Source organism: Melospiza melodia, chromosome 9 (genome assembly GCF_035770615.1).
Source record: "Melospiza melodia melodia isolate bMelMel2 chromosome 9, bMelMel2.pri, whole genome shotgun sequence".
In the NCBI taxonomy this organism is placed as follows: Eukaryota; Metazoa; Chordata; class Aves; order Passeriformes; family Passerellidae; genus Melospiza; species Melospiza melodia.
The window spans coordinates 35,442,190-35,469,343 of NC_086202.1; the positions used below are offsets into that span (position 1 = coordinate 35,442,190).

Genomic DNA, 27,154 nt, shown 5'->3' on the forward strand with positions numbered 1-27,154 from the left:
TTCGGGTGTCCAGATTTCCAGATTCATTTCAGGCATCAAAATTAGAGATGTTTGGAAGTTTATTCATTAATTGTTTATTGCTGTCCTTCAAATGTAAGATGCTGACTGTAACAGCACTGCTTGGTAAAATCCTTCTGTCTTTTAAGCCCAGTATGCTCTGTCCTGTCTGTGCTGTTTCCATCTCTATTCTGGTTTTTCCAGTCAGTCCCCTCAGGTGTTCTGCCTTACTTTGTGTGCTGATGTTGCCCTAGGAGTGGCATATGCAGGAGGAATGGATATGGGGACCCCTTTCTCTCCTGAGCTTTGATGATTTTATGGGAATATAATGGGGGATGAACCTGCTGCTCCTGCAGGGAAGGGGGAATGTGTTCTAGGGATTGGTTTTGGAATCACTGTTGCCTTGTGAAGGTTGACTTTAGAATAGAGGCTGGACAGAGTTAAAGAATAAAGCAGGGATTTATTAAAAGCATCTTCTCAATGGATCCACCTTGGGCAGCACAAGAGCCCAGCCAGGGCTACACCTGAGATGAACCAAGATGAACCAAAATGGACACCTGGTCACAGGGTCTCTCACTTTTATGAGTTTTGATCCATTTGCATATTGGGGTTGACTGTCCAATTCCAGCTCCAGCCCATGCAGTCCCACCCTGCTTGTTTTTGTTTATGCTCTTGGGCTGAGATCTGGATCATTTGTCCTTGGTGCCCAGCTGGAGCAGGAATTGTTTTGTCTCCCTGCTCTGTGCACAGAGCTCACCATCCCCTCATGTGAAGCCCAGACCCACGCAGTAGAGCAGCACAGAATCTGAAAAATATAAAAGCTAAACCCTGAGGCATCATCATAAAACTGTAACAAAGAAGGATTTCCCCTGATGACTCACTAGTAACCTTGTGCACTGTCTCTTTGTTAACCTGGACGCCAAATTTAGCAGCCAGCATTGCTACTGCCTTTGATACCTCACCAAAGATAGGTGAGTTTATCTCACAATAAAATGCTTATTGATGTGGTACCTCTTTCTGGGGGTAACAAGGGCACGTCTAGCTGATGTACTCAAGACTTTTTTGTGAGTTTCCCCATTGTAGCTATGAGCTCCTTTTCTCTGCAGGCCTTTGACTGCAAGGCTGTGGGAGGCAGATGTGCACCAGACTCTTCAGGACTCTCTTCAGGATTCTCCATGGGGTTTGGAGGCACAACAGCAGGAGAAGAAAGTACAGAGTGAGGCATTACAATTTTAAACTCTCGTTGGCCCTTGCAAAGCAGGGAGGGAAGGTTTGTGAATTACTTTTATTGGTGCAGGTCTAACAAAAGGGAAAAGCAACATCCCCTCAAGCTTCCAAGCTGCGTGAGGTTGGAGCTGATCTGGGCTGGCTCCCCCATGCTGGCCAGGATGGGCACAAAGTGGCCGTGACACTTTTGGGTGTTGGGTGCTGTCTGGGTGGAAATGAGATCATGTCTTGTGTTCTCTTGCACAGCAGCCTGCTGGAAGCTGGGATGCACCGAGGGTGAGTGAGCAGCTGACACAGTGATTGTGACAGGTCAGGTATTTCACACAGCCTGCTGCCAGCTCAGGAACACCGAGATCTCTGAGACCCTTTTCCAGTCGTGTCCGCCAGAGAAAGAAAGAAAAGAGAGAATGAAAAATAAATCTGCTGTATTACAGACACAATGAGCTCTGGATCAAAGGGGGATGGAGCTTGAAAGGTGATGTTTTCAGTTTTGCTGGCCAGAGGGGTTGTGCCTCGGGTGGCATGGGTAAACAATGAGGAGAGAGACAGTCCCTTTGGGAGTCAGTGTCTGACTTCACGAGCCAGCAGTTATTGAGAGATGAATAGAGGAGAAGTGAACCGTGCTTTCTGGCTGCTAGTGTGGCTCATTTTCTTCTTTCTTTTCTCTCTCTCTCTCAAAGATCAAAGGCCTAATTTTAGAACAAGCCCTATTTATGGACTGCTCAGCCACTCTGTCTGCTTTACTCTTGTTCTAGAATAATGGAAAATAAATAGAGCTGGCAAGATCTCCCAGTGTCCAGAGCTCATCCCTGATGCAAGGCAGGAGAAGAAAAAAAAGAGAAAGACCTTTCCTAGCAGAGGTTCTGTGTGATTTGTCTGTGCAGAGGGAATTCCCCTCCCTCAGCTCTTTCAGTCTTTCCTCGTGATCAGAAGCTGCAAAAATGTGACCTGTGAGTGCTCCTGATGCTCAGCAGAGCAAACTCCTCCTGATCCCTGCCACAGCTGACAGGACTGGGCAGAGTTCTCTTTGCAGGGCTGCTGCTGAGTTTGGAGCTGAGTGTTGGTGTGTGTGCCTCTGGATTATCCTCCTGTAGATGCAGCCCACCACGATCAGTTGTACTTTTTTCTTTTTACAATAGCATGAGATGGTTGGGTCCACTCTAAGCTATGAACTGATGTGGCCAGACATCCTTTCTACTGACTGGCTGCCCCTGCCCTTCTCTGGATCTCTAGACAATTCCTACCACTCACTAGTTCTTTGTGTTTCCTCACATTACTTGGCGCTCCCCCTTTCCTCTTCTTCCCCTGCTGTTTTCCTATCTATTGAAATAATTTTTAATTGTTACCTTGTTCTGCAAAATTCAGGGTGACAATTGTCTGCAGTAGCTGTGCTCAGTTCAGCTGAACAGTTACTGGGGGAAACACGTTGTGTGTAGGTGTAGTTTGAGGGTGAGCCTCTCATTACCCCATGAAAATGCCTTTTACTTTCTTCCTCTCCTTTGTGTCAGCATTTCACCGAGTTTCCTTGGGATGATGTTTCCACGGTCCATATCACTTGATGCAGTGACAAAATCCTGGAAACACTGGTGTATTCAGAATGGATTTGAGAGTGATGGTTAAAGGCTGTGTCAGACTCTGATGGTGTAAGGAAGCTGCTCTTGCATCCTTCAGTGGGGCAGTGTGGTACCCACGCTGCTTTCTGCCAGCTAAATCTCTCCTCCCCCCAGGTTTTGCAGCACTGAAGATCTTCACTGCTCTGGAGCTTTGGGAGAAGGGAGAAGAACCAGCCCCAAACCTCCCTGCTGGGAATTGCACAAGAGGCATTCCAGCTGGGGGCAGGGGTCCGTGTGGCTCTGCTCTTTACGCGGCTGAAGCTTAATTGGTACAAAGCTGCAGATAAGGGTGCACTGTGCAGGGCTGGAGTGAAGGTAATTCATGCAGAAGAGCTGAGCAGAGGGAAGAAGTCTCCTAAGCCGTTCAGCTGCCCAGACTGCCGGCAGCCCTGGCCGGTGGGAGCCTGTCAGCCCCTGGAACGGAGCGCGGAGCGGGGCAGGCTGCGTAGCAACTGCTTTGAGAAGCGGTAACAATTCCCAAGTGGGGCAGTAACAAAATCGATTTTTCTCCCCTTCAGCTTGGCAGCTCTCCAGGTGCCTGCTCTGGCACAATGAAGTGTGTGGCTGGGGAGGGAGGGAGGGACTTCGGGGTGATGTGTGGGGGTGTGATACAAAGAGGCACAAGTTTAATCACTGACCCATCACACTGCATGGATTTATTTCTGGACTCAATTTCCCAGGAACTCTGCTATTGCACACGGGGGAAAATGCCTCTGCTGAAGTTTCTCTAGCTCCAGCTTGGTGAATAAAGATCTGTCGCTTTGGAGTTCCTCACAGCAGCTCTGTCACTACTGACTCATCCATCTGCTTCAGGAAAATGTTTGCTGTCCACTTGCTAGCTTTCCATTTCACAAAGCTAAAAGAGGATCAAATAAAGAAGGTAAGTTGCAGCGTTAGCTGGTTGCTATTTTAGGAGCTGTGTTACCCAGATACAGAGGGGTCTGCAGTGAGTAATGCAGACCATATAATGGCATTATCCACTAAAACCATTCAGCCAAATGGGGCAGGAGGTGTTTAGACCTTAAACCACCTGGTGAGTGTGAAAATAGGTCTGGTTAGTGGTTTTCCCTGCACAGTCGTAAGTGCTCTCCCAGTAATGGAGCAAATTCTCTGCAGTAAGGGAAAGTGCTGAAGCTTTATCTGGCATGGTGAGGAAGAGCCCAGAGGACAGAAAGGATGACTCTGGCAATGTACCATGAATGATGGGGTTTCTCAAGCTGAGCAGGAATCAGGAGTCAGTCACGTAGCAGGGACAGGGAAAACCCCTGTGGTCTTTGGTCTGGGTCTGCTGAGATTGAGGGGAGATTTCCAGCTGGTGTTGGGGTTCCTGTGCCTCCTCTGTGGTTATCCAAAACTGGCTAATCCCTCTGATGTTTACAATTGGAAAAGCTTGAGATGGCTCAGACCTGGAGCTATCAGTACTGGGAATGAGCTGCCTAATGGTTGCTCTTCCCCAATCTACTTTCATGCCATGCTGAAATGGGTTTTTGGGCTTGTGTCCATCATGAGACCATGTGAGACCTGTAAGCTTCATGGCTCAGAGGTCCTCTGCTTTGTCCCCTCTGTATTCCTGGGGTCTTCACTGAGTGCTGGCAGGTGCCATTGCTGCCAGGCTCCATCCTCTGGTTTCTGGAAAGGTGGGAGCTGGGGCTGTCTGTGGGTGTGGTGGGAGATCCAAGGTCCTGGTGCTTGGATCTGCTTCCATCACCGAGCTCATCAGCAAAGGGAGCAACTCCAGCTTCTCCTGTCTGTGCCCAAGACATGGAGTGGCCTGTTCCAAGGAGGACTTCTTCCATTAATTCTGTTTTGGAGAGAGGCATTCTGAGTCAGGTTCCGGTATCTCAACAATCAGATGTCCCTGACTCAGTCCTAGCCCTTTTATCCCTGGGATTTAATCAGAAAAAGGCCTCACTGCCCCTCCCTTCCATGAGGAGCCATCTCTTATCTAGACAGAACTATTTCTTCATTCTTTTCACTAAGGAAGAGAAAGACCTTGTGGAGCAGTGCTTGGGTGGAGTGGGCTTTGCAGGGAAACATCCAGCTTGCAGCTGAGTGAGGACAGTGGAGACGAGGGAGCAGAGGAATTCTGGCAAACAGAATTTTGCTGCTCTGGCAAACAGAGCAGAGGAATTCTGGCAAAAAAATTCAAGGCTGCATTAAAAAAAATCAAAAATTCTTTCTGTAAGGTGCAGACTAGCCCTTCCTGAAGGCAAGAAGCCACATGCTCCTCAGACTTCTCTTACAGGCAGCCTAGGGTAGGATTTACAGAACAGAGCTGATTCCTCGCTTATCAGAAAGAAATGTCTTCCCACCTCTCCCTCTCCAGGCTTATTTACTCTGTGGTGGCAAAACCAAGAGCCTCCTGCCATGAAAACAGAGCTGTTTCCATAAATGAGGCAAGTCCCTGCTCCTGTGCCATGGGAGGGGGTGACCAGTTTGGTTTAGCACAGCCTGGCCGTTCCTGTGCTCACCAGTGAATGGTTCTGAGAGCAGGGCCTTGCTCAGGCTGTGAATCAGCAGGATTTCCTGGGCTCTGCCTTATCTGGTTCCTTGGAAAGGACTGTCTGCTCCTGTGGTTGTAGGTAAACAGGGTGGGAATGCAGTGTCTGGGCAGCAGGGAGCTGGTGCAGGTTCTCTGCAAACAGACACGGTAATTTTTATTACTCTTGAGAGCTTTTCCCCCACAGGGATTTCTGGGTCTGTGTCAGAGTGCATGAGTGCTGCATGTCTCCAGTCACTGCATTTTCTCCAAAAAATCAGTACAGGTGCATAGGCTAAGATGATGCATCCTACACGCTGGTGGAGCTTCAAAAAACCATTGGAGGAAATCAAATACTTGCACAAACGAGGACTACAAATACAAATCTGAATAACAGCCTTTTCAAGGCACAGCTGTGTCCAAAGGCAGCTGCTGCTCTGGGAAAATTGGATGTTGTAGTTTAACATTTTCTCCTCTCTGTGTGTGTTAAGTGAGTGCTGGGGTGACTTTCAGGATCCTGGCTCTTTCTGGTGGGTCATTGCTGACCATCAGTTTAAAATGGCACTGTGAATAGGTGATTAGTTTGTACCTCATAAAAATAGGCAGTCAAATAGTCCAAACTGCAGCAGAGACCAACTTAGCTACAACCTGCATTGCCCTCTGTTTAAACAATGCAGCCTTTTAAATCCAACCATGGTGGGACTTTGTATGTATGTGTCAGTGCCTGCAGTGTGTGCTCCTTAAGGAAAAAACCTTTCACTTTGCCCTGATGAAGCTGTTCATAAACACTGATTAACCTCTCTGCCAGTTTATTTGAGCTGCTTCACAGATATTTGGAATTCTTTTCTATTCAACTGCCTTCTGTTTTGATGTATTCTGTGAGTTACAGGCCTTTAACAAAGGGTATTGATTGTACCCAAAAAAATGTGTTTTAGATGTAATCCTAGAATCACAAGAGAATGGAGAGCAGAGCTGGAGTGGGAAAAAGGCTTTGAGTTCCAGCCTGGCATGCCAACAAAGTTAATTGTCTGTGGAGTGAAGCAGTAGCTGAATAGACATTTTTGGGCTGTGGCTGACACGCTTGGGTGCTGATGGCATTTTCTGGAGAGGTCAAATTCTCACCAGATTGACACACTTTGCAGTTCTAGCTCATTACATCTCTAGCAGGAGAGGGTGGTGTGGAAACAGCTTGTCAGGGTACCAAGCAAATCTGATGGCTTACATAGATTGTCAAGTTACTGAGCCATCAGAAAGGATGGCCAACTTTTGGGCAGTGATTCACCAAGGCTGCACCAAACATTTCCAAAGTAAAGTTTCTTTAGAAGAGTGAATGTCCTGATTATGAGTTTGCTTACAATGACAATCATGAGAATTTCAGCACTGAGGCTGAAAATATCTGGTGGAGTTTGAGGGTCCCCAGGATAAGGGAAGAGATGAGAATCTTGACTCCAAGTTCTCAGAAGGCTGATTTATTATTTTATGATATTATATTAAAAGAAAATGATATACTAAAGAGAGAGAAAGGAGACATCAGAAGGCTAGCAAAGAATGATAATGAAAGCTCATGACTGACTCCTCAGAGTCTGACACAGCTGGACTGGGATTGGTTATTAAGTAAAAACAATTCACATGGAACCAATCAAAGCTGCACCTGTTGGCAAGCAACCTCCAAACCACATTCCAAGCAAGCAGATAATTATCATTTACATTTCTTTTCTGAGGCTTCTCAGGAGAAAACTCCTGGCAAAAGGATGTTCATAAAATATGTCAGTGACAGAAACTGAAGCGAACAAGCAGCGCAAGGAGCCTGCACGGCTGAGTGCCACCTTCCCTCCCTGCAGGTGGACAGGTTCCTGCACCAGCTGCGCCTCCCTGACGATGTCCTGCAGGACGTGGCAGCTCGTTTCCAGGCTGAGATGCTGAAGGGGCTGGCCAGGGACACCAACCCCACGGCAGCAGTGAAGATGCTGCCCTCGTTCGTGCGCTCGCTGCCCGACGGCTCAGGTGAGTGCCTGCTCGGCCCTGCTGCCAGCAGCACAGCACACACACACACACACAGGGCAGCCAGGGCACTCACTGAGAAAGTGTGTGTGCTGATACTGAGCCTGGGGAGGGCTGGCATGGTGGGGAAGGAGGAACAGGAAAGCCTTATAAATATGATTGCCTGGCAAAAGATTTTGAGAATATGGAAACTGTAAGCGAGATTAAAATGAAGGCAAGCTTTGAGATACCTTAGTTACTGAACAACTGGAAAACAATGGTGTGGCTGCCTGCAAGCAATCCCCTTTTGATGGAACAACACCCTCTGCTTGCAGACAGGCCCAAGGGTCAGAGCAGACCCTACAGCTTGGCAGAAGGGGCCCAAAGAGGAGTTTTTAGGGTTTAAAATGTAACACAGTATGGTAAAGTAATGATTCTTATAGGCTGTATGGAAATGCTATAGGATTTGTACATTGTACCAGATTGGTTAGTGAGAATCAGAATATTCAACACAGAAGAAGATTTATGGTATTGTAACAGGAACCTTGCTCTCTTACCCTTTTACTCTCTTATGCCTTTTACTCTCTTAACCTTTTACTCCCTTACCCTTTTACTCTCTCATCCTCTCATCCTCTCTGCCTTTCTCTTCTCTGGGGCCTGCTCTGGGCTGTGGCAGCTCCCAGCAGGGCCCTGCACCCAGGCCCTCTGCAATAAACCCCAAGTTCCATAACCAGAAGAAGATTTATTGTATTGTAACGGGAACCTCGCTCTCTCATCCTCTTTCCCACTCTCTTTACCCCTCTTTCTCTCTCTGGGGCCTGCTCTGAGCTGTGGCTGGCAGCTCCCAGCAGGGCCCTGCACCCAGGCCCTCTGCAATAAACCCCAAATCCCAGCAGGGCCCTGCACCCAGGCCCTCTGCAATAAACCCCAAATCCCAGCAGGGCCCTGCACCCAGGCCCTCTGCAATAAACCCCAAATCCCAGCAGGGCCCTGCACCCAGGCCCTGTGCAATAAACCCCAAATCCCAGCAGGGCCCTGCACCCAGGCCCTGTGCAATAAACCCCAAATCCCAGCAGGGCCCTGCCCCAGGCCCTCTGCAATAAACCCCAAATCCCAGCAGGGCCCTGCACCCAGGCCCTCTGCAATAAACCCCAAATCCCAGCAGGGCCCTGCCCCAGGCCCTCTGCAATAAACCCCAAATTCCAGCAGGGCCCTGCACCCAGGCCCTCTGCAATAAACCCCAAGTTCCTGACCTGGCTGCAGAGATCTCTGGTCTCCGTCTGTCCCGACCATCCTATCCCTGTCACTCCTACACTGGCAGAGTGGTTTTTCCCTTGCACCAGGTGGATTTTGGCCTGGAGCTGCTTGTTTGAGGAAAGGAGCTGGGAAGTGCTCAGGAGCAGCTTCTCCCATCTGTGCTAGTGCAGGCCTTGCTGCAGGAGCTGTGGTGGACACGGCAAGGGCAGCCTCTGCAGCCCAGAGCCTGCAGTGCACTCTGCTGGGGCTCTGGGATGTGTGGCCTGGCCTTGGGGCTGCAGGGAGGGCAGGATGCTGCAGTGAAACCCCTCAACCTGCCAAGGGACGGCAGCAGGGCGTCCTCAGAGCTGGGACCCACAAATTCTGCACTGCTTCTGCTAATTCCCCAAAAAGTGATCCCTTCTGCCCTTCCCTCCTTGCCCTCTCCATTGGGATAAACTGCTCCTCAATGGGGTCTGCCAGGAACTGCTCTGCTTCTTCAGCTGAGACTTGAACAGAGAAAGTGCAGTGGTGTCCTCTGGGAGGATGTGACACGAGATAGGAACTGAAAGCTCATCTTGTTTGGAGAAGCATGCACATCCAAAATAAACTCCTCAGCTGGCTCCTGGCAGTGCAGGCTGACAGAAAATGGCATTTTCCCCAGGTTTAACCAAGTTAATTTGTGCAGGATTCTGTGTCTCACCAAGATCAGGACTCGGCGTAAACCAGCTGTGCAGAAAGCTGAAATGTTAGCTTTGTACCTTTCCACATGACTTTGTTCCCTCTGATGGTAATTTCCCTGCAATTAAATGAGGAATAACAGCTTTCATGGCATAAAAAAGGCATTTGAAGGTAAGTGCCTTGAAATGAGGCACGTCTGAGAGAAGCTATACACAAACTGATGGAAGGGGGCACTCTTCCTTTGCTGCTGGCTTTGCCAAAGAGAAACAAGTCCTTTTTTAACCCTTGCAATCTCAGTGTCAGTCACTGGTCCTGGGGTCTCACAGGTCTCAGATGCTGTTTTGGAACAGCAGGGAGCCCCTGGGGCCAGGAGACCTGGAAAATTGCATGTAGGGTCATCAGCAAGAGCTGATGTCCCCCAAGGCCAGGGTTGGATGGTGCTCTCCTGGTCTGTGTGGCCTTTCCTGTGTGCCAAGGACATGCTGCAGCATCAAGCTGGGCTATATCCTATTGACACGCTTCCCACTCCAAGTAGCACACTGATTTTTCTATTTTTGCCCTCTGGAAAAATCCTTGTTGGTTATTTTGCTGCCAGACTGGTTAAAAATTCCAACAGGTTTAAACCACTCAAACTTGGATGGTTATTCCTCCATTATTTATTATTATTATTGAGTCGTCCTCCTTCTCCTCCTTCTCCTCCTTCTCCTCCTTCTTCTTTTATTACTATTACTATTATTATTATCTTAGAGATTTTTTTGGTGCCCTCAGTGTTGCTGCCTGAAATGACTCATTTAGAGCATCTTTCATAGTTTAGGGATTAACAGTCTGACTAATGTCACAGTTTACTGAGTAACCCAATCTGCCTCCTCACCTTTGATAGCAGACCATGGTATTACAGGTAGAATTTCCTGCTTCCTTCCCTTTCAGGACCAGATTTCATCATGTTTGGACTGTGGAACAAAGATCATGCAAGGCTAGGCACATACCCCACTGTGTTTTCCTTTTGGGAAGGGCATTTTCCTGTGTGTGGGATAAACAAATTTTATTGTAGCAGCGAGGCCAAGCTGTCCTTCCATCTGAGGTTTGCTGCTGGAGATGTGTGTGTCTGAGCAAGCCTGTGAAACCAAATGGGGCTTTCACAGAAACACCAAAAGAAAAGGAAAAGGATTGTGTTGGTTGGCTTTGGGTGGCAAATTGGCTTTGTCCCACTTGGAACCTGACTTCTGCACTAGAGCTGAGTCTTAACATAGGTCTGCAAATCCTGCATCCTCTACTGGATACAGGCAGTGACCTTGTGCCACGTTTCAGGCGATGGTTTGGCAGCCCCTGTGTGCAGGGGGAACAGCCCCAAACTGCCAAACAAACACTGAATTAGCTGTTACACAGCAGGCTGAAAGGAGAGACCTGATCTTGCTGAGGGTTTCTCAGCCCTCCTGATGCTCCCAGGCCCGTCCAGGATCAGGATTTGCCATCCTGGGGCAGGAGAGGCTCTGGCAGTGCTGAGGGAGGGCCCTGGGCTGTGCCCATCAGCAAAGCACCTTGTTGAGCCTTTGCTTTTTCTGTTAGGGTCAGGATTAAATGTGGGAGATGGTATTTCTTGTTCAGATTCAGATGTTTGTTAGTTCTTATTTATATTGCAGTTTTATAAACTGTGTGTTCTACAGCACTTCACTCTAATAAACTGAAAAATGGAGACCTATCTCTCTCTTTACAAGGCTTTTCAGGGGTAAATGGTCTAATTTAAAATTAGACAGTTTACCCTTAAAAAATAAGAAATGACACTTAAATTATTTTTACTTTTAACTTAATAACTGACTATCTGTGGCCCACAATGTGGACTCTTTAATCTAATTACATAATACTGCTTAAACTTGTGAAGAAGAAGGACTAGTTTCTGTTTTAAAGCTTCTATCTTGTTTTATGTGTATTCTATCTTGTTTTATATATCTTATTGTATTCTAAAACTTTAAGGTTTCTACTATGTGATATTACACACTTCTATTAAAAAATGGAGACCTATCTCTCTCTTTACAAGGCTTTTTAAGGATAAGCTGTCTAATTAAGAAATGTCTAATTATTTTTACTTTTGACTTAATAACTATCTGGGGCCTGCAATGTGGATTTTTTTTTCCTAATTACATAATACTGCTTAAACTTATGAAGAAGAAGGACTGGCTTTTGTTTTAAAACGTCTATCTTGTTTTATGTATATTCTGTCTTGTTTTATGTATGTTCTATCTTGTTTTAAGTATATTCTATCTATATTGTTTTATACCTATTCTATCTTGTTTTATATATCTTACCATATTCTGAAATGTCAAACTGTTTTCGACTATGTGATATTACACACTTCTATTCAAAAATGGAGACCTTTCTCTTTCTTTACAAGGCTTTTTAAGGATAAACTGTCTAATTAAGAAATGGCACTACAATTATTTTTACTTTTGACTTAATAACTATCTGGGGCCTGCAATGTGGACTTTTTTTTTTCTAATTACATAATACTGCTTAAACTTATGAAGAAGGAGGATTGGCTTCTGTTTTAAAATGTCTATCTTGTTTTATGTATATTCTGTCTTGTTTTATGTATATTCTGTCTTGTTTTATGTATATTCTATCTTGTTTTATGTATATTCTGTCTTGTTTTATGTATGTTCTATCTTGTTCTAAGTATATTCTATCTATATTGTTTTATACCTATTCTATCTTGTTTTATATATCTTACCATATTCTGAAATGTCAAACTGTTTTCAACTATGTGATATTACACACTTCTATTCAAAAATGGAGACCTTTCTCTTTCTTTACAAGGCTTTTTAAGGATAAGTGTCTAATTAAGAAATGTCTAATTATTTTTACTTTTGACTTAATAACTATCTGGGGCCTGCAATGTGGACTTTTTTTTTCCTAATTACATAATACTGCTTAAACTTATGAAGAAGAAGGACTGGCTTCTGTTTTAAAACGTCTATCTTGTTTTATGTATATTCTGTCTTGTTTTATGTATATTCTATCTATATTGTTTTATATATATTCTATCTTGTTGTATGTATCTTACTATATTTTAAAACCTTAAACTCTAAGTTTTCTACTATGTGATATTACACACTTCTATTCAAACTACACACCCATAATTTCAGTCCTATTATTTAATTTTGGAAGTCTTCTATACAGCCTTAGGTTAAATTTTGGGGGCCAGTGCCTGTCAGCACACAAGGTCTCAGATTCCCAGTTTCCAGGGAATTCCAGCAGCCCCTGGGCCATCTCTGTGGCCATCCCAGCGATGTTGTTGTCCCCTGTGTTGCAGAGAAGGGGGAGTTCCTTGCTGTGGACCTGGGGGGCTCCCAGCTCCGTGCCCACCAGGTGAGGGTGTCTGGTGATGGCAAGCAGAGCAGCCAGCTGGAGAGCAAGTTCTACCCCACACCCAAGGAGGTGACCCAGGGCAACGGAGCTGAGGTAGGACACTGATGCTGCTGCTGCTGTGCTGTTTCTGTTATATTTTCTGAAAAATCCTCTTCACCAGGATTTCTTCTCCTGGGAAGATGAGGAGCCTCAGCTTCTCCATGCTTTGCTGCTCTAGAATGTGGTCTGGAGATTGTTTATCCAAACATGTGAATTGTTTTTAATTAATGACCAATCACCATCAGCTGTGTCGGACTCTGAGGAGTCAGTCACGAGCTTTCACGATCATCCTCGTTAAACCTTCTGATAGATCCTTTCTTTTTCTTTAGGATAGTTTTAGTATATTATATTATAGCATTATAATACAATACAATGTAATATCAGCCTTCTGAGAACACAGAGTCAGATTCTCATCTCTCAGCTTGTCCTAGAAGCCCTCACAAACACCACACTGTGCTGCTGCAGTACCTGCCTGTGGGACACTGCCCGACCGTCCTCTCTTCCTGCAGCTCTTTGATTACATTGCTGACTGCCTGTCAGACTTCATGGAGACCAGAAACCTGAAGCAGAAGAAGTTACCTCTTGGCTTTACGTTTTCTTTTCCATGCAAACAGACCAAGCTGGATGAGGTAAGATGCATAAGAAATGCTCTTGTCGAGCTCAGCTCCTTGCAGAGTCTGGAGAAGCTGCTGAGTGCAGGTGCTGCTCTGTGGCTTTTATCTGGGGTCATGTTTAAATAGCTCTCTGAAGAAGGCAGGGATGACTTTCAGTATTTAACTAGACCTCACTATCCTTCAGTGATTCATTTCTCATCTCAAGGCAGCAGCATCTTTAGGTTAAAGCTATTCTATTGCTCAGTCAGTACTCAATTCCACAGGAACCATGTGTCCCTGTATTAACACTGTTAGAAAGAGATGTGCACTTCTGTGTCTTGAAACGTTTTTATTTTTTTTAATCACTCTCAGTTGTTTTTTTTTTTTTTTTAATTTTTTTTATTTACAGTTGATTCTGAATAGGAAATACCTGTAGCCGAGCTGCTTGAAATACTTCTTAGGGAAACAAAAATTATTTTGTGTTCTCTCATTCTAGCCTCTCTTATTTCTAGGGGTTTGTGCTTTGGGCTCCAGTCCTGCAGGCGCTTTTTGCTTAATGCTCTTAGGCTGTGATCAGCATAGGAAAGCCACACGTGCTTCAAATGAAGCTCAGGGAGACACATTTACAGATTTGGGACTTTATGACTGTACCTTTTTGGCTGTGTTGGTACTGACAGGCACCCCAAGGTAGGATGTGACTTGGAGGTTGGTACTGACAGGCACCCCAAGGTGAGACGTTCTACTCTGACTCATTTTGGCTGAGTTTTAATAATGGACTTCTCCACACACTTCAGTCTTGACTGGCTTTGTGGTTTGTGTGCTAAAATTGGTGTGCTTTTGGGTCACTGCACTGTTTCTTTTCAGGGGGTTCTCCTTGAGTGGACAAAGCACTTCAGGGTCCGAGGAGTGCAGGGCACAGACGTGGTCAGCTCCCTGCACAGGGCCCTCCAGAAGCACCAGGCAAGTCCATTGATGGCAATTTTCAAGGTCAGCAGTAAGAAATTATTAAATCTGCCCTTCAACTAGCCGGCAGTCTTTGGATAACACCATATTTTAATATTTTGGAAAGCCTTGCTTTTCATGTTTGATGTTATTGGTAACACCAGCCAAGAAATACAAAGCATCTTTCCATATCTTGGTTACTTAGCAGCAAAGAGGAAGCTGCACAGCCTCAATGGAAGAGCTTTCTGCTTGAGTGTGGTGTTGCTGCATGTTGTAGCTGCATTTCTGTGTGTCTTCTGTCCCACCTGGTGGGCTCTGCTCAGGTGGTAGAGGATGTTGTCCTTTCACACAGCACAGTATCACAACACTCAGACCAGTGATGTGTCACTTTTCTGGCAAATGAGGTGGGATTGGGGAAAAACAAACCCTTCAAGCAAAGAGGCTGGTGAAACACTTGAGAATTCAGAGACATTTGTACCCTCACAGGGCTGTGGGAAGAGTGTTGTAAAAGGAAGCAGTGTCTTCCAACCAAGGAGTTTTCCTGAATGAGGCCGTCAAAGTGCAGCCAGGGAATATGTCTGCATCACAGAGGAGGCTTTCTGAGCTTTTCTCCCCGTTAATCACCCATCTTTCTGCCCTTAGGACATAGATGTTGATGTTTTGGCCCTGGTCAATGACACGGTGGGAACCATGATGACCTGTGGATATGATGACCCACGCTGTGAAGTTGGACTCATAATTGGTAATTTTTTCTGTTCACCATGAAGGGTTTTTTCCCCTCTCATTTGTTGAATTACTACAAATCTGAAGTAGGAGGGAGTTTCACAATAGAGGAAAGAGCAGAAAGAAAATGGAAAAAACAATGGTTGGATTTTCCAGCCTGGCTGCCTTCTGTAAAGCAGCTGTTTTTATGCTGATCACATTGCCACCAAATACCACAGTTCCCATTTTGTCTGGGCTCAGTTGTGACCAGCATACTAAACTTTTCTGCTGACTGTATAGAAAATTACTGTGTCTGTCCAGAGAAAGCTGAATTCCCCTCACGTCTGATAGTTAGTACCAGCTATGCTTTCCACAGTTTCTCCATTTCATGCACTATGATGCCTTTTATTAGGCACACAGAAGTACATTTGAAAGAAAAAAAAATGTTTTTAAACAAGTCAAACCTTAGAATAATTTCAGCTTTTTTCATTCCCTGTGAAATGATGATTTCACGGGTGCAGGTGGCCTATATGAGCATCCTGTGCCACAGGGTTATGTGCTTGTGTTTTCTTCCAAGGACAATATACTGACTTATTCCCAAACAAAAATCACACATGGAACTAACAGTGGTTTATCCAATACCCACAGGGACCGGCACCAACGCCTGCTACATGGAGGAGATGAGGCACATCAGCCTGGTGGAGGGGGACGAGGGCAGGATGTGCATCAACACCGAGTGGGGGGCCTTTGGGGACGACGGTGCTTTGGAGGATCTCCGCACAGAGTTCGATCGGGAGCTGGATCTGGGATCTCTCAACCCTGGAAAACAACTGTAAGTGACTCGCTGTCTGAGCTCCCAGAGTGCTTTTCCAGTGTTTGCCCCTTTGGAACAGGAATTGTGTTAACAGTACCTGAGATGACGTGGTGGTGGTTCTGTGTAATGCAGATCTTTCCCCTCTGGAGAGGGTGAGTGCCTTTCACAGCTCCCTGCTGCAGGCTGTTGTGGTGGGATTTCAGGTTTTATCTCAGACCCCTGGGTCCCTCTGCTGATAATTCCCTCCCAGGTGTGTCAGTCACCTCTCCTTTTCCCTCCCCTCCCCTGGAATTCCAGAAGGCATCGAGTGATTGGCAGATTCAAAGGATGCCCTGGGGGACATTTGGCCATCCAGGTGTCCTTTGTCCCTTTGTCCCTCCCCTCCTGTCCCTGCTTGGTGGCTCCCTGCCCCTTCCCTGCCCCTCTCCCCGGGGTTCAAAGGAGCAGCAACCACGGGCCCAGGGAGTTCTGTTGGAGCTGGTGCTGCATTCAGAGGCCTGTGGGCCAGAATAAAGCTCTGGATCCAAACCCTCCATCAGAACCGACTCCTTTCCTTCACCATCCCCTTAAAGCTTCTCCACAGAGGGAAACCTGAGGAGTGGACCCTGTTATGAGGGGAAGCTCCATCCCAGCACCACCAGAGCTCCTGCAGGCCTGGCCTTGTCTCCATGTGGCCAGCTGTAACATCCAGCCAGGCAAAAGTGTCTGTGGGGTGCAACACCACACATTGCACAGCCAAAGGTGTCTGTGGGGTGAAACACCACACACCCACAGCCCAAAGTGTCTGTGGGGTGAAACACCACACACCCAGCCGGCCAAAGTGTCTGTGGGGTGAAACACCACACATTGCACAGCCAAAAGTGTCTCTGAGGTGAAACACCACACATTGCACAGCCAAAGGTGTCTGTGGGGTGAAACACCAGACACCCAGCCAGTCAAAAGTGTCTGTGGGGTGAAACACCACAGTTGCCACTATTTGGTTCAGCACCAAGGGTCAGAGAAGCTCAATATTGTCCTGTACACAGTATTGGTAAATTCCAATATAGCAGCCAAGGGATTGCTGCTGCAGCTGCCCATGTGGTGTTAAATCCAGGTGGTTACTCTGCTATGATGCTGTGCAGGAAAAGATCTGATGAACACCTCCTGAATCCTTCCTGTGCTCCATTCCAGGTTTGAGAAGATGATCAGCAGCCTGTATTTGGGGGAACTTGTGCGACTCATTCTCCTAAAAATGACCAAGGAAGGTCTGCTCTTCAATGGGAAAGTGTCAACAGCTCTGCTTACTAAGGGCAAGATTGAAATGAAGCACGTGTCTGCAATGGAAAAGTAAGAACTTGTAATACACTCTTAGCCACTCTCAAAGTTAGTCTTTCACTGGCACAGCAGTGATAATGAAACTGTAGCTAAAATCTGTGAGGCCTAGGAACAATCCTGAACTGCTTAGCTTGATTTTGCTTTTGCCTAGGACTAAAGTTGACCTTTCTGTAAGTGGGAATTGCTGTAACATAGTTTTAGCAAAGTACCACAGTAGCAGTGTGTTGGTAACCATCCCAGATGCCAGTTGTTCAAATAACCTCTCTGGAGACCTGAGTGTGTGGGACAACTGCTGCAGTTTTCAGCCTCTCTGATGTGGGAATCCTGGGGCTGTGGAGATGTAGTACAGATTATAAATCAGCTGATGGATGACTGCATGGAAAACTGGGATTCTGATGGTCCTCACTGTCACTCCAGGAATTAGTTTCTTTGTTGTATTGAGTAAAACTGTATATCTGTTCTTGTGCTCTCCTTCTTTGGACTGTTTTATCCCATTCTCTTCTTCACCAGCTGATTGGTGTCACCAAGTGCTGAACCCCAGGAAGTTCAGCATTGAACTCTCTCCTCTGGGTACTTCTGGGAATGCTGTGGGAGACACATTAAACACGTGGTTTATGGGAACCAATTATGATGCTGTCTGATAGGTTGTGTCACGTTCTCCTCTCATTTCTCTTTGAGCCAAGCTATTGATTTGTGAGTTTTTGCATTTGGTGATGAATTCTCTTGTTTTGGGGGCAGCTACAAGGAAGGCCTGAGCAACACAAGAGAGATCCTGACGGAGCTGAAGCTGTTTCCCTCAGAGGAGGACTGCGTTGCTGTGCAGCACGTCTGCACCATCGTCTCCTTCCGCTCGGCCAACCTGTGCGCCGCCGCGCTGGCCGCCATCCTCACCCGCCTCAGGGACAACAAAAAGCTGCTGAGGATGAGAACCACCGTTGGCATTGATGGGGGGCTCTACAAAACACACCCCAGGTGAGCAGCAAAGAGGATTTGATCATGGCCATGAGCCTCCATCTGCACACGTGTGTGTGGCTTTTCACAGAACTGCTGGTTTTGCTTCAGCTTTGGGGTGAGGTCTGAGTGGCTTTGGTATTGCAAAGCTGTCCCAGGAGCTGTAGAATCTGGAGTGGGGTGGGAGCTGGGGGTGCTCATCCTGGAGAAAAGGAGACTCAGGGGTGCCCCCATCACTCTCTACAGCTCCCTGAAAGGTGCCTGTGCTCAGGTGGGGCTGGGCTCTTTCTCCAGGCAACACTGACAGAACCAGAGCACACAGACCAAGGGAAATATAGGTTGGATATTAGGAAAAGAGTGATAAAGTTCTGGAATGGCTGCCTGGGGAGGTGGAGTCCCCATCCCTGGATGTGCTTAAAAACAGCCTGGATGTGGCACTGGGTGCCATGGTTTAGTTGAGGTGTTAGGGATGGGTTGGACTCCATGATCTTTAAGGTTTCTTCCAACCTCATAAGGGAGGAGGCTCCATCCCACCACCACCAGAGCTCCTGCAGGCCTGGACTTGTCCCCACGTGCCCAGCTGCAGCACCCAGCCAGCCTAAAGTGTCTGTGGGGTGAAACACCACACACCCAGCCAGCCCAAAATGTCTGTGGGGTGAAACACCACACACCCAGCCGGCCAAAAGTGTCTGTGGGGTGAAACACCACACATTGCACAGCCAAAAGTGTCTGTGGGGTGAAACACCACACATTGCACAGCCAAAAGTGTCTGTGGGGTGAAACACCACACACCCAGCCAGCTCAAAGTGTCTGTGGGGTGAAACACCACACATTGCACAGCCCAAAGTGTCTGTGGGGTGAAACACTGTGACCGTGTTTGCAGGGGTCTGAGGATAAGGGAAGAGACAAGGATCTGACTCCATGTTTCAGAAGGCTGATTTATTATTTTATGATATCTATTATATTAAAACTATACTAAAAGAGTAGAAGAAAGGATTTCATCAGAAGGCTAGCTAAGAAGAATGATAAGGCTAGCTGAAAAGAAAGAATGATAACAAAAGTTTGTCTCAGACAGAGAGTCCGAGCCAGCTGACTGTGATTGGCCATTAATTAGAAACAACCACATGAGACCAATCCCAGATGCACCTGTTGCATTCCACAGCAGCAGATAACCATTGTTTACATTTTGCTCCTGAGGCCTCTCAGCTTCTCAGGAGGAAAAATCCTAAGGAAAGGATTTTCCCGAAAATATCATGGCTACAAAACGCCGCAGTGCCGCTGTTTGGTTCAGCACCAAGGTCAGACAAGCCAAGGCACATCCCATACACAATATTGGTGACACCAACAGCAACCCGTGCCCCAAAGGGCTGTGAGAGGCTCAGGGAGGGTCTCTGTGTCCCTGCCAGGTACGCCCAGCGGCTGCACAAGGTGCTGAGGAGGCTGGTGCCCACGTGCGACGTGCGGTTCGTGCTGTCGCGGAGCGGCAGCGGCCGCGGGGCCGCCACGGTCACGGCCGTGGCACTCAGGCTGGCAGCCCAGCGCCGCCGCCTCGACGCCGCCCTCGCCCCCTTGCTGCTGCCCCCCAGCACCCTGCAGCAGGTCAGGGACAGCATGAGGGCTGAGCTGGAGTTCGGGCTGAAGAGGGAGGCGCAAGGCCAGGCCACGGTGAAGATGCTGCCCACGTACGTGTGCGGGATGCCGGATGGGACAGGTGAGGCTGGCTCATGAGCACCTGGAGGTGCTCAGGAAAGCTGCTTGTCTGTTTTTGGTGGGGAGGAGTATGCTAATTAATCTGGCACATCCCAGGGGATTGATGTTGTCAAACTGGTGCTTCCTGCTGTGTTATCTGTTGCTCAATGGGATAAATGCCATAGGGAACAGCGTGCTATCATCGGTATGCTGTTCTGACTGGCAAACGTGCTAGGAGAAGCACCAAAATGAAATGCCTTTCTTCTCCTTCAGAGAAAGGAAAGTTCCTTGCCCTTGACCTTGGTGGCACAAATTTCAGGGTTCTGCTGGTCAAAATCAAAAGCGGGAGAAGAAGATCAGTGCAAATGTACAACAAAATCTTTGCCATTCCTTTGGAGATCATGCAAGGGACAGGAGAAGAGGTAATCTGAAATGGATGTTTTACTGATTCAGCCAAGCCCCGGTATATGGGATTACTTATGAGATTTTTATGCCTCTTCTTTCCTTCCAGCTCTTTGACCATATTGTCCAGTGCATAGCAGACTTTCTGGATTATATGGGGATTAAAGGTGCTCGGCTTCCTCTGGGCTTCACCTTCTCCTTCCCCTGCAGGCAAACCAGCATTGACAAGGTAAGGGCTGCAGCAGCTCTGCATCTGCTTGGTGAATGACATCATTTTGGGCAAGGCTGACTTGTGGGTCTGGAGAATTTATTACTTTGCTTTGCAAATCAGTTGTGTTTCATGAGAAAATTATCATCCTGTGTTATCCACCTGCCTATGGGAGGCAGAGCTTTCACTTTTTGTCTCTGGTAAGTGGTGGACATGAACTTGCTTTTGTTTTAAAAAGATTTAGCCCTCATGACAGCAAAAAACTGAGTAAACTTGGAGCCACTACCATCAGCAGTGGAGTAACAAAGACACACAAGCACAGCCTGCACCAGACACCCACAGTAACCTGTCCAGGGAAATATGTCATTTGGGGTAAATAAAAAAAGCCTTGGGGTGGGAGGCAAGAAAAAGCTGATGCTTGCAATGTACAGTCTTCACTCATGGCTTTCTTTCTCTTCTGTTTCAGGGAACACTTGTGGGATGGACAAAAGGATTCAAGGCGACAGACTGTGAGGGGGAAGATGTTGTTGATATGCTGAGAGAGGCCATCAGGAGAAGAAATGTGAGCTGGTTTTTCCTGCTCATTTTGGTGTATTTAAAGCACCCTCACTCTGGCATTCCATGCTGATCGTGACTTGTGTTTCAGGAGTTTGATCTGGACATTGTAGCTGTGGTGAATGACACTGTGGGGACCATGATGACCTGTGGCTATGAGGACCCAAACTGTGAGATTGGCCTTATTGCAGGTACAGTGGTGGCCAAGTGGCCACTGTGAGAGGGAAGCACCATCTTGAGCTGGGCTTTGGCATCTCTAAACCAGCACCTTTTATTTGAGTTTGATATATTAGAATATATATATATATATTAGTATATATATTGATATATTAGTATATATTGATATACTCGTGTATATATTGATATATTAGTGTATACATTGATATACTAGCGTATATATTGATATACTAGTGTGTATATTGATATACTAGTGTATATATTGATATACTAGCATGTATATTGATATATTAGTGTATATATTGATATACTAGCGTATATATTGATATACTAGTGTATATATTGATATATTAGAGTATATATTGATATATTAGTGTATATATTGATATAATAGTTGCTTGCGGTTCTTGGCAGATTGGTGTGGTGCTCAGCAGGAAACTTAACAACATCTGCAGCAGATAAGTTCCTGAACCTGTTGGATTTTTGATCATCTCTCTGGTGGTGCCTAACAAGTGTATGCAGGGTAAAAGAACACAAGCAGATAGAGCATGAATTCTTGTTTTGACAAGTTACTGTGCAGCCAGGTCACAGACCATGGGGCAAGCAAATGTTTTTAAAAATCTGAATGAATTCTTGTTGGGCTTTTTAGATGATTCCCCCAATATGTTCCTCCAAGTTTTGATCCAGAAATATATCAAAGCATAGAATCATAAAATGGCCTTTAATTTGAGATGAGGCAAAGAGAACTTTAAGATGAGCACTGCACTCATCTTCCATAAGTTTCTGGTGCTGCTTCACTTTTCCAGCTGAAATCTTGTAATTTCTTTCCTTCCAGGAACAGGCACCAATGTTTGCTACATGGAGGACATGAAAAACATAGAAACAGTGGAAGGGAATGAGGGAAAAATGTGCATTAATACAGAATGGGGAGCATTTGGTGACAATGGCTGCATTGACCACATCAGGACAAAATATGACAGAGAAGTAGATGAAGGCTCCCTAAACCCAGGCAAACAGAGGTAAACGTGGTGGTCCTGATGCCAAGAGCCTGATGGAGTCAGTCTTCGAGAGACACTGGCTGCTTTTTAAAATGTGCTTAATGAATGAATAATCAGAAAGGAAATTTTAATATTGCATTTCTTTTGTTGCTTGGTAAGTAACCTAGATTAAAAAAAAAAAAAAAAAAAAAAAGGAAAAAACCAAAGACGTACAATGTTACCACAGCACTGTTTTCAGTTTAAAGCATTACCAAAAGTGCAGCTTTTAAGATTTCCCTGCAAAGTCTAGGTCATGCTTTGTTCCTCCTCTTAGGGTGATTTTTCAAAGGCAAAATACAACTGAAGCTTGTTGGGTAAAGACAATATTGATCAGATGTGACTCTGGTGAATGCATGCTGGGACAGGCAGGAGTTCCTCTTCAGTGTGGACTCTGGCTTTAACACAATATTCTGTTTAATATTGCAAAGGTTTTTTTCCTACTTATGTTACCATTTGGCATAGGTAAATATATCGTAATTAATGTTTGCACTTGAAGTCTCTGCAACAGATTTTTGATGATTGAAAAATGGAGTTCCATGGCTATTGCTCTGCAAGGTTGGACTGCTTGTTTTGAGTTCATGGGGCATGTACATATTACTCGAGCTAAACAGAGCCATCTCTTTAAATGAACATTTTTATTCTTCTTTTGGCCCACCAGGTATGAAAAAATGACCAGTGGAATGTACCTAGGTGAAATAGTAAGGGAAATTTTGATTGACTTAACCAAACAAGGGCTGCTGTTCAGAGGACACATTTCGGAATCACTCAGGAAAAGAGGAATATTTGAAACAAAATTCCTGTCTCAGATTGAGAGGTAAAGCTGTTAGATTTACTTGGTTTAAATCCTAAAGTCTTCTGGGACACAGTCTTTTGCAAGTGTGGGGAGCCCTTTCCTTCAAGAAGTCAATTAAGTCAGTTACAGTTTTCTTCTTTGTCCATCCCCCACCTCCAGAATAAAAGTTAAAAATAAGAAACTGGGGAAGTCACAGAATTATTGCTGTAATTACATGAATTATCATTTCCTATCCACACAACTGGGTTATCTTGGATGCCTGAGCCATCAAGCTAAGTATTTCTTGTGGGACTTTAAACAGCACTTATTTAAGAAATCAAGAAGTCAGTGATACACGAGTATGTGCATACCTATATATCTGTATGGTTACAATGTCTATTTGAAACTCTTTCTGCTGTGGAAAGCCTTGCAAGGAGGGTCTCAGGAAAGTAACAGTTGTGTGGCTGAGCTGGCTCTGCTCCCTCATGGCTTTGGGGTTAGGTGGATAATTACAGCTCATGATGCAGCCTAACATGGCAAAGGGCATGGCAGGAGCAGCTGTTCCATCTGAATTCAGTCATAAACCAGCCTTGAGGGAACTGGGGGGTGTTAGAGCTGAGGTGGGCCCGTTTCCCTTGGCTCAGAGCTGTGTGAGGTGAGGAGCTGTCCCTGAGTGCTCTGTGTGTCCCTCACTGCTCTGTGTGTCCCTGCAGTGACCGGCTGGCCCTGCTGCAGGGTGTCAGAGCTGAGGTGGGCCCGTTTCCCTTGGCCCAGAGCTGTGTGAGGTGAGGAGCTGTCCCTCACTGCTCTGTGTGTCCCTCACTGCTCTGTGTGTCCCTCACTGCTCTGTGTGTCCCTGCTGCAGGGTGTCAGAGCTGAGGTGGGCCCGTTTCCCTTGTTGCAGAGCTGTGTGAGGTGAGGAGCTGTCCCTCACTGCTCTGTGTGTCCCTCACTGCTCTGTGTGTCCCTGCTGCAGGGTGTGAGAGCTGAGGTGGGCTCGTTTCCCTTCTCCCAGAGCTGTGTGAGGTGAGGAGCTGTCACCCACTGCTGTGTGTCCCTGCTGCAGGGTGTCAGAGCTGAGGTGGGCCCGTTTCCCTCGTTCCAGAGCTGTGTGAGGTGAGGAGCTGTCCCTCAGTGCTCTGTGTGTCCCTGCTGCAGGGTGTCAGAGCTGAGGTGGGCCCCTTTCCCTTGTTGCAGAGCTGTGTGAGGTGAGGAGCTGTCCCTCACTGCTCTGTGTGTCCCTCACTGCTCTGTGTGTCCCTGCAGTGACCGGCTGGCCCTGCTGCAGGGTGTCAGAGCTGAGGTGGGCCCGTTTCCCTTGGCCCAGAGCTGTGTGAGGTGAGGAGCTGTCCCTCACTGCTCTGTGTGTCCCTCACTGCTCTGTGTGTCCCTCACTGCTCTGTGTGTCCCTGCTGCAGGGTGTCAGAGCTGAGGTGGGCCCGTTTCCCTTGTTGCAGAGCTGTGTGAGGTGAGGAGCTGTCCCTGAGTGCTCTGTGTGTCCCTGCTGCAGGGTGTGAGAGCTGAGGTGGGCCCGTTTCCCTTGTTCCAGAGCTGTGTGAGGTGAGGAGCTGTCCCTCACTGCTCTGTGTGTCCCTCACTGCTCTGTGTGTCCCTGCTGCAGGGTGTCAGATCTGAGGTGGGCCCGTTTCCCTTGGCCCAGAGCTGTGTGAGGTGAGGAGCTGTCCCTCACTGCTCTGTGTGTCCCTCACTGCTCTGTGTGTCCCTCACTGCTCTGTGTGTCCCTCACTGCTCTGTGTGTCCCTGCTGCAGGGTGTCAGAGCTGAGGTGGGCCCGTTTCCCTTGTTGCAGAGCTGTGTGAGGTGAGGAGCTGTCCCTCACTGCTCTGTGTGTCCCTGCAGTGACCGGCTGGCCCTGCTGCAGGGTGTCAGATCTGAGGTGGGCCCGTTTCCCTTGTCCCAGAGCTGTGTGAGGTGAGGAGCTGTCCCTGAGTGCTCTGTGTGTCCCTCACTGCTCTGTGTGTCCCTCACTGCTCTGTGTGTCCCTGCTGCAGGGTGTCAGAGCTGAGGTGGGCCCGTTTCCCTTGTTGCAGAGCTGTGTGAGGTGAGGAGCTGTCCCTCACTGCTCTGTGTTCCCTGCTGCAGGGTGTCAGAGCTGAGGTGGGCCCCTTTCCCTTGTTCCAGAGCTGTGTGAGGTTAGGAGCTGTCCCTCACTGCTCTGTGTGTCCCTCACTGCTCTGTGTGTCCCTCACTGCTCTGTGTGTCCCTGCTGCAGGGTGTCAGAGCTGAGGTGGGCCCGTTTCCCTTGTTGCAGAGCTGTGTGAGGTGAGGAGCTGTCCCTGAGTGCTCTGTGTGTCCCTGCTGCAGGGTGTCAGATCTGAGGTGGGCCCGTTTCCCTTGTTCCAGAGCTGTGTGAGGTTAGGAGCTGTCCCTCACTGCTCTGTGTGTCCCTCACTGCTCTGTGTGTCCCTCCAGTGACCGGCTGGCCCTGCTGCAGGTGCGGCGCGTCCTGCAGCACCTGGGGCTGGACAGCACCTGTGAGGACAGCATCATCGTCAAGGAGGTGTGTGCAGCCGTGTCCACCAGGGCTGCCCGGCTCTGCGGGGCAGGGCTGGCTGCTGTCGTGGAGAAGAGGAGACAGAACCGAGGTGTGGAGCGCCTGCAGATCACTGTTGGGGTGGACGGGACTCTGTACAAGCTCCATCCGCAGTGAGTGTCTCGGTGCCGCTTCCCTTTGCTGTTTGCTTGCTTTCACTGTGAGAACAGACCTGTGCCAGCTTTCTGCTGAGAGGATTAAAAACCTGAGAGGGGGGAAGGATCGAACACATCTCGCTGCATTTTGTCATTTCCCTTTCCTAGCCAGAGGATCAAAAATTGTAAAGTCAGCTCCAGTTGCCACTGGGAGGCTCTTTTCTCTGGGAAATATTTATTTTCCTAATACTTATTTTCCAGTGCTTTGGTAGATTTCTACAATATCTGAGTCTCCTAGATGGAAGCTGTCTTGAGTTTTTGTAGTTGGGTCAGTGTTCTGTGAGCAAGGCCTAGAAACAGCATTAGCTTTTGAGCTGGGAGGAGAGAACCTCCTTCAGGATCTCTGTGGATCTCTCTAAGGTGTGGGCAGTGTGTGGCATCATGCTGAACGAAAGTGAAATGGAGAAATAAAAATTAAAATCTGATTGTGTACAAAAGTTTGCATCTTTCATGAATAGGAGAAAAAGCAAAAGAAAGCAATGGCTGAGGTACCTTGTTTGTAGGTGAAACAAAGATCTCAGATCAGAAAGCAGCTGCTGAAACATTCTGCTCTTCTCTCCCTTCCCTTTCAGTTTTTCCAGGATCCTGCAGGAAACAGTGAAGGAGCTGGCCCCTCAGTGTGACGTGACTTTCATGCTTTCTGAAGATGGAAGTGGGAAGGGAGCTGCCCTCATTACTGCAGTTGCAAAAAGGTTGCACAATGTTGGACAGAAGTAGAAAGGAGAGGCCAAGGAACCCCAGCCCTGCCAGGCGTGTGCAGCAGGGGTTTGCTGGATGGTGGTTCCACAAAGCTTTGCCTACACCAGCACAAAGGTAGCTTTTCTTGGGGAGCAGCTGGTTTTGACCAACCAGGATTGTGGATTTTTGGTAATTTGGTGTTTCTGCTCCTCACTAGAATTATGTCTTGGCATGGCACAGCTCTGTACTTCCTGCAGTGCATCTCCAATGCTCGTGGGAGAGTGAAAACAAAACAAAATCAACCCAAATGTGTCTTTTTACAACATCTTAATTAAGCTGCTGTACCACAACTGAGTTTATCACCAGTTTCTTAGGATTCTGTGCTTAGTTTTGCCTTGCCCTGGCTCGAAGAATATTGAGATTCTGATGTTGCATCTCATCTAGTGGAATATTTGTTCAATGCTTCACAGGTTTTACAATAAATTTGGGGGTGAAATAAATGAATGGACTGTGGTCAGTGATGCTCTCCCTGCTGCTGCACTGGTTGCAAGTGTAATACAACACTTCCCTGAGGACAGGAGGCATGTTTAATTGATGAATGTAAAGGAAAAAAATGTGATTCCACACAAGATCAGTGTGTGCCAAAATATGTCAGGGCATCTGAGTCACATAAAGCTAAACCAATGCTGCATGGATGCTGACTGTGATCCTTTGGATCCTGAAGGACACAGAGAATGTAGAAGGAGCTACAGAGTTTGCAGTGTCTGTGTCAGGGCTATACAGAGGGTATCAAACAGGCCACCAAAACAGTGTGTAGAGGGGAAAAAGAAATCACCTAAATTTCTGAAAGTCTCCTCTTTGTTTTCCCTCTGTTATCTTCTTGCACGTTCCTGAGAGAATTGTTTCCATTTTGTGCAAAGGACGTTTATCCTTGGTTTTCATTTCCTGTTGCCTGCCTGTTTGTAGTCTGTTTGTAAATAAATTTGTGTTGTTGTGA

General features: G+C 47.0%; 1 protein-coding gene across 3 annotated transcripts; it reads left to right on the top strand.

The window, feature by feature from the left end:
- Positions 1-3,454: 3,454 nt before the first annotated feature.
- On the top strand, positions 3,455-27,154 carry LOC134422242 (hexokinase HKDC1-like). Of its 3 annotated transcripts, XM_063164221.1 has the most exons (18): positions 3,455-3,717; positions 7,158-7,320; positions 12,521-12,669; positions 13,125-13,244; positions 14,073-14,168; positions 14,793-14,892; positions 15,501-15,684; positions 16,837-16,992; positions 17,719-17,952; positions 19,338-19,642; positions 19,894-20,042; positions 20,132-20,251; positions 20,697-20,792; positions 20,877-20,976; positions 21,798-21,981; positions 22,658-22,813; positions 25,204-25,437; positions 26,052-27,154. In XM_063164221.1, the coding sequence occupies exons 1-18, from the start codon at positions 3,655-3,657 to the stop codon at positions 26,194-26,196; spliced, it is 2,754 nt and encodes a 917-aa protein (XP_063020291.1). In that variant the 5' UTR covers positions 3,455-3,654; the 3' UTR covers positions 26,197-27,154. The 3 variants fall into 3 exon arrangements, with proteins under 3 accessions (XP_063020291.1, XP_063020292.1, XP_063020293.1); XM_063164222.1 differs by lacking the exons at positions 7,158-7,320; positions 12,521-12,669; XM_063164223.1 differs by lacking the exons at positions 3,455-3,717; positions 7,158-7,320; positions 12,521-12,669; ... (9 more) ...; positions 20,697-20,792; positions 20,877-20,976 and having other exon boundaries at positions 21,981-22,114.

Excerpts from the sequence above, each read along its gene's own strand:
- LOC134422242 (XM_063164221.1), top strand. The coding sequence starts at position 3,655 with ATGTTTGCTGTCCACTTGCTAGCTTTCCATTTCACAAAGCTAAAAGAG. Across the intron at positions 13,245-14,072 it reads AACAGACCAAGCTGGATGAG|GGGGTTCTCCTTGAGTGGAC; the intron begins GTAAGATGCATA and ends GTTTCTTTTCAG. Across the intron at positions 14,169-14,792 it reads GGGCCCTCCAGAAGCACCAG|GACATAGATGTTGATGTTTT; the intron begins GCAAGTCCATTG and ends TTCTGCCCTTAG.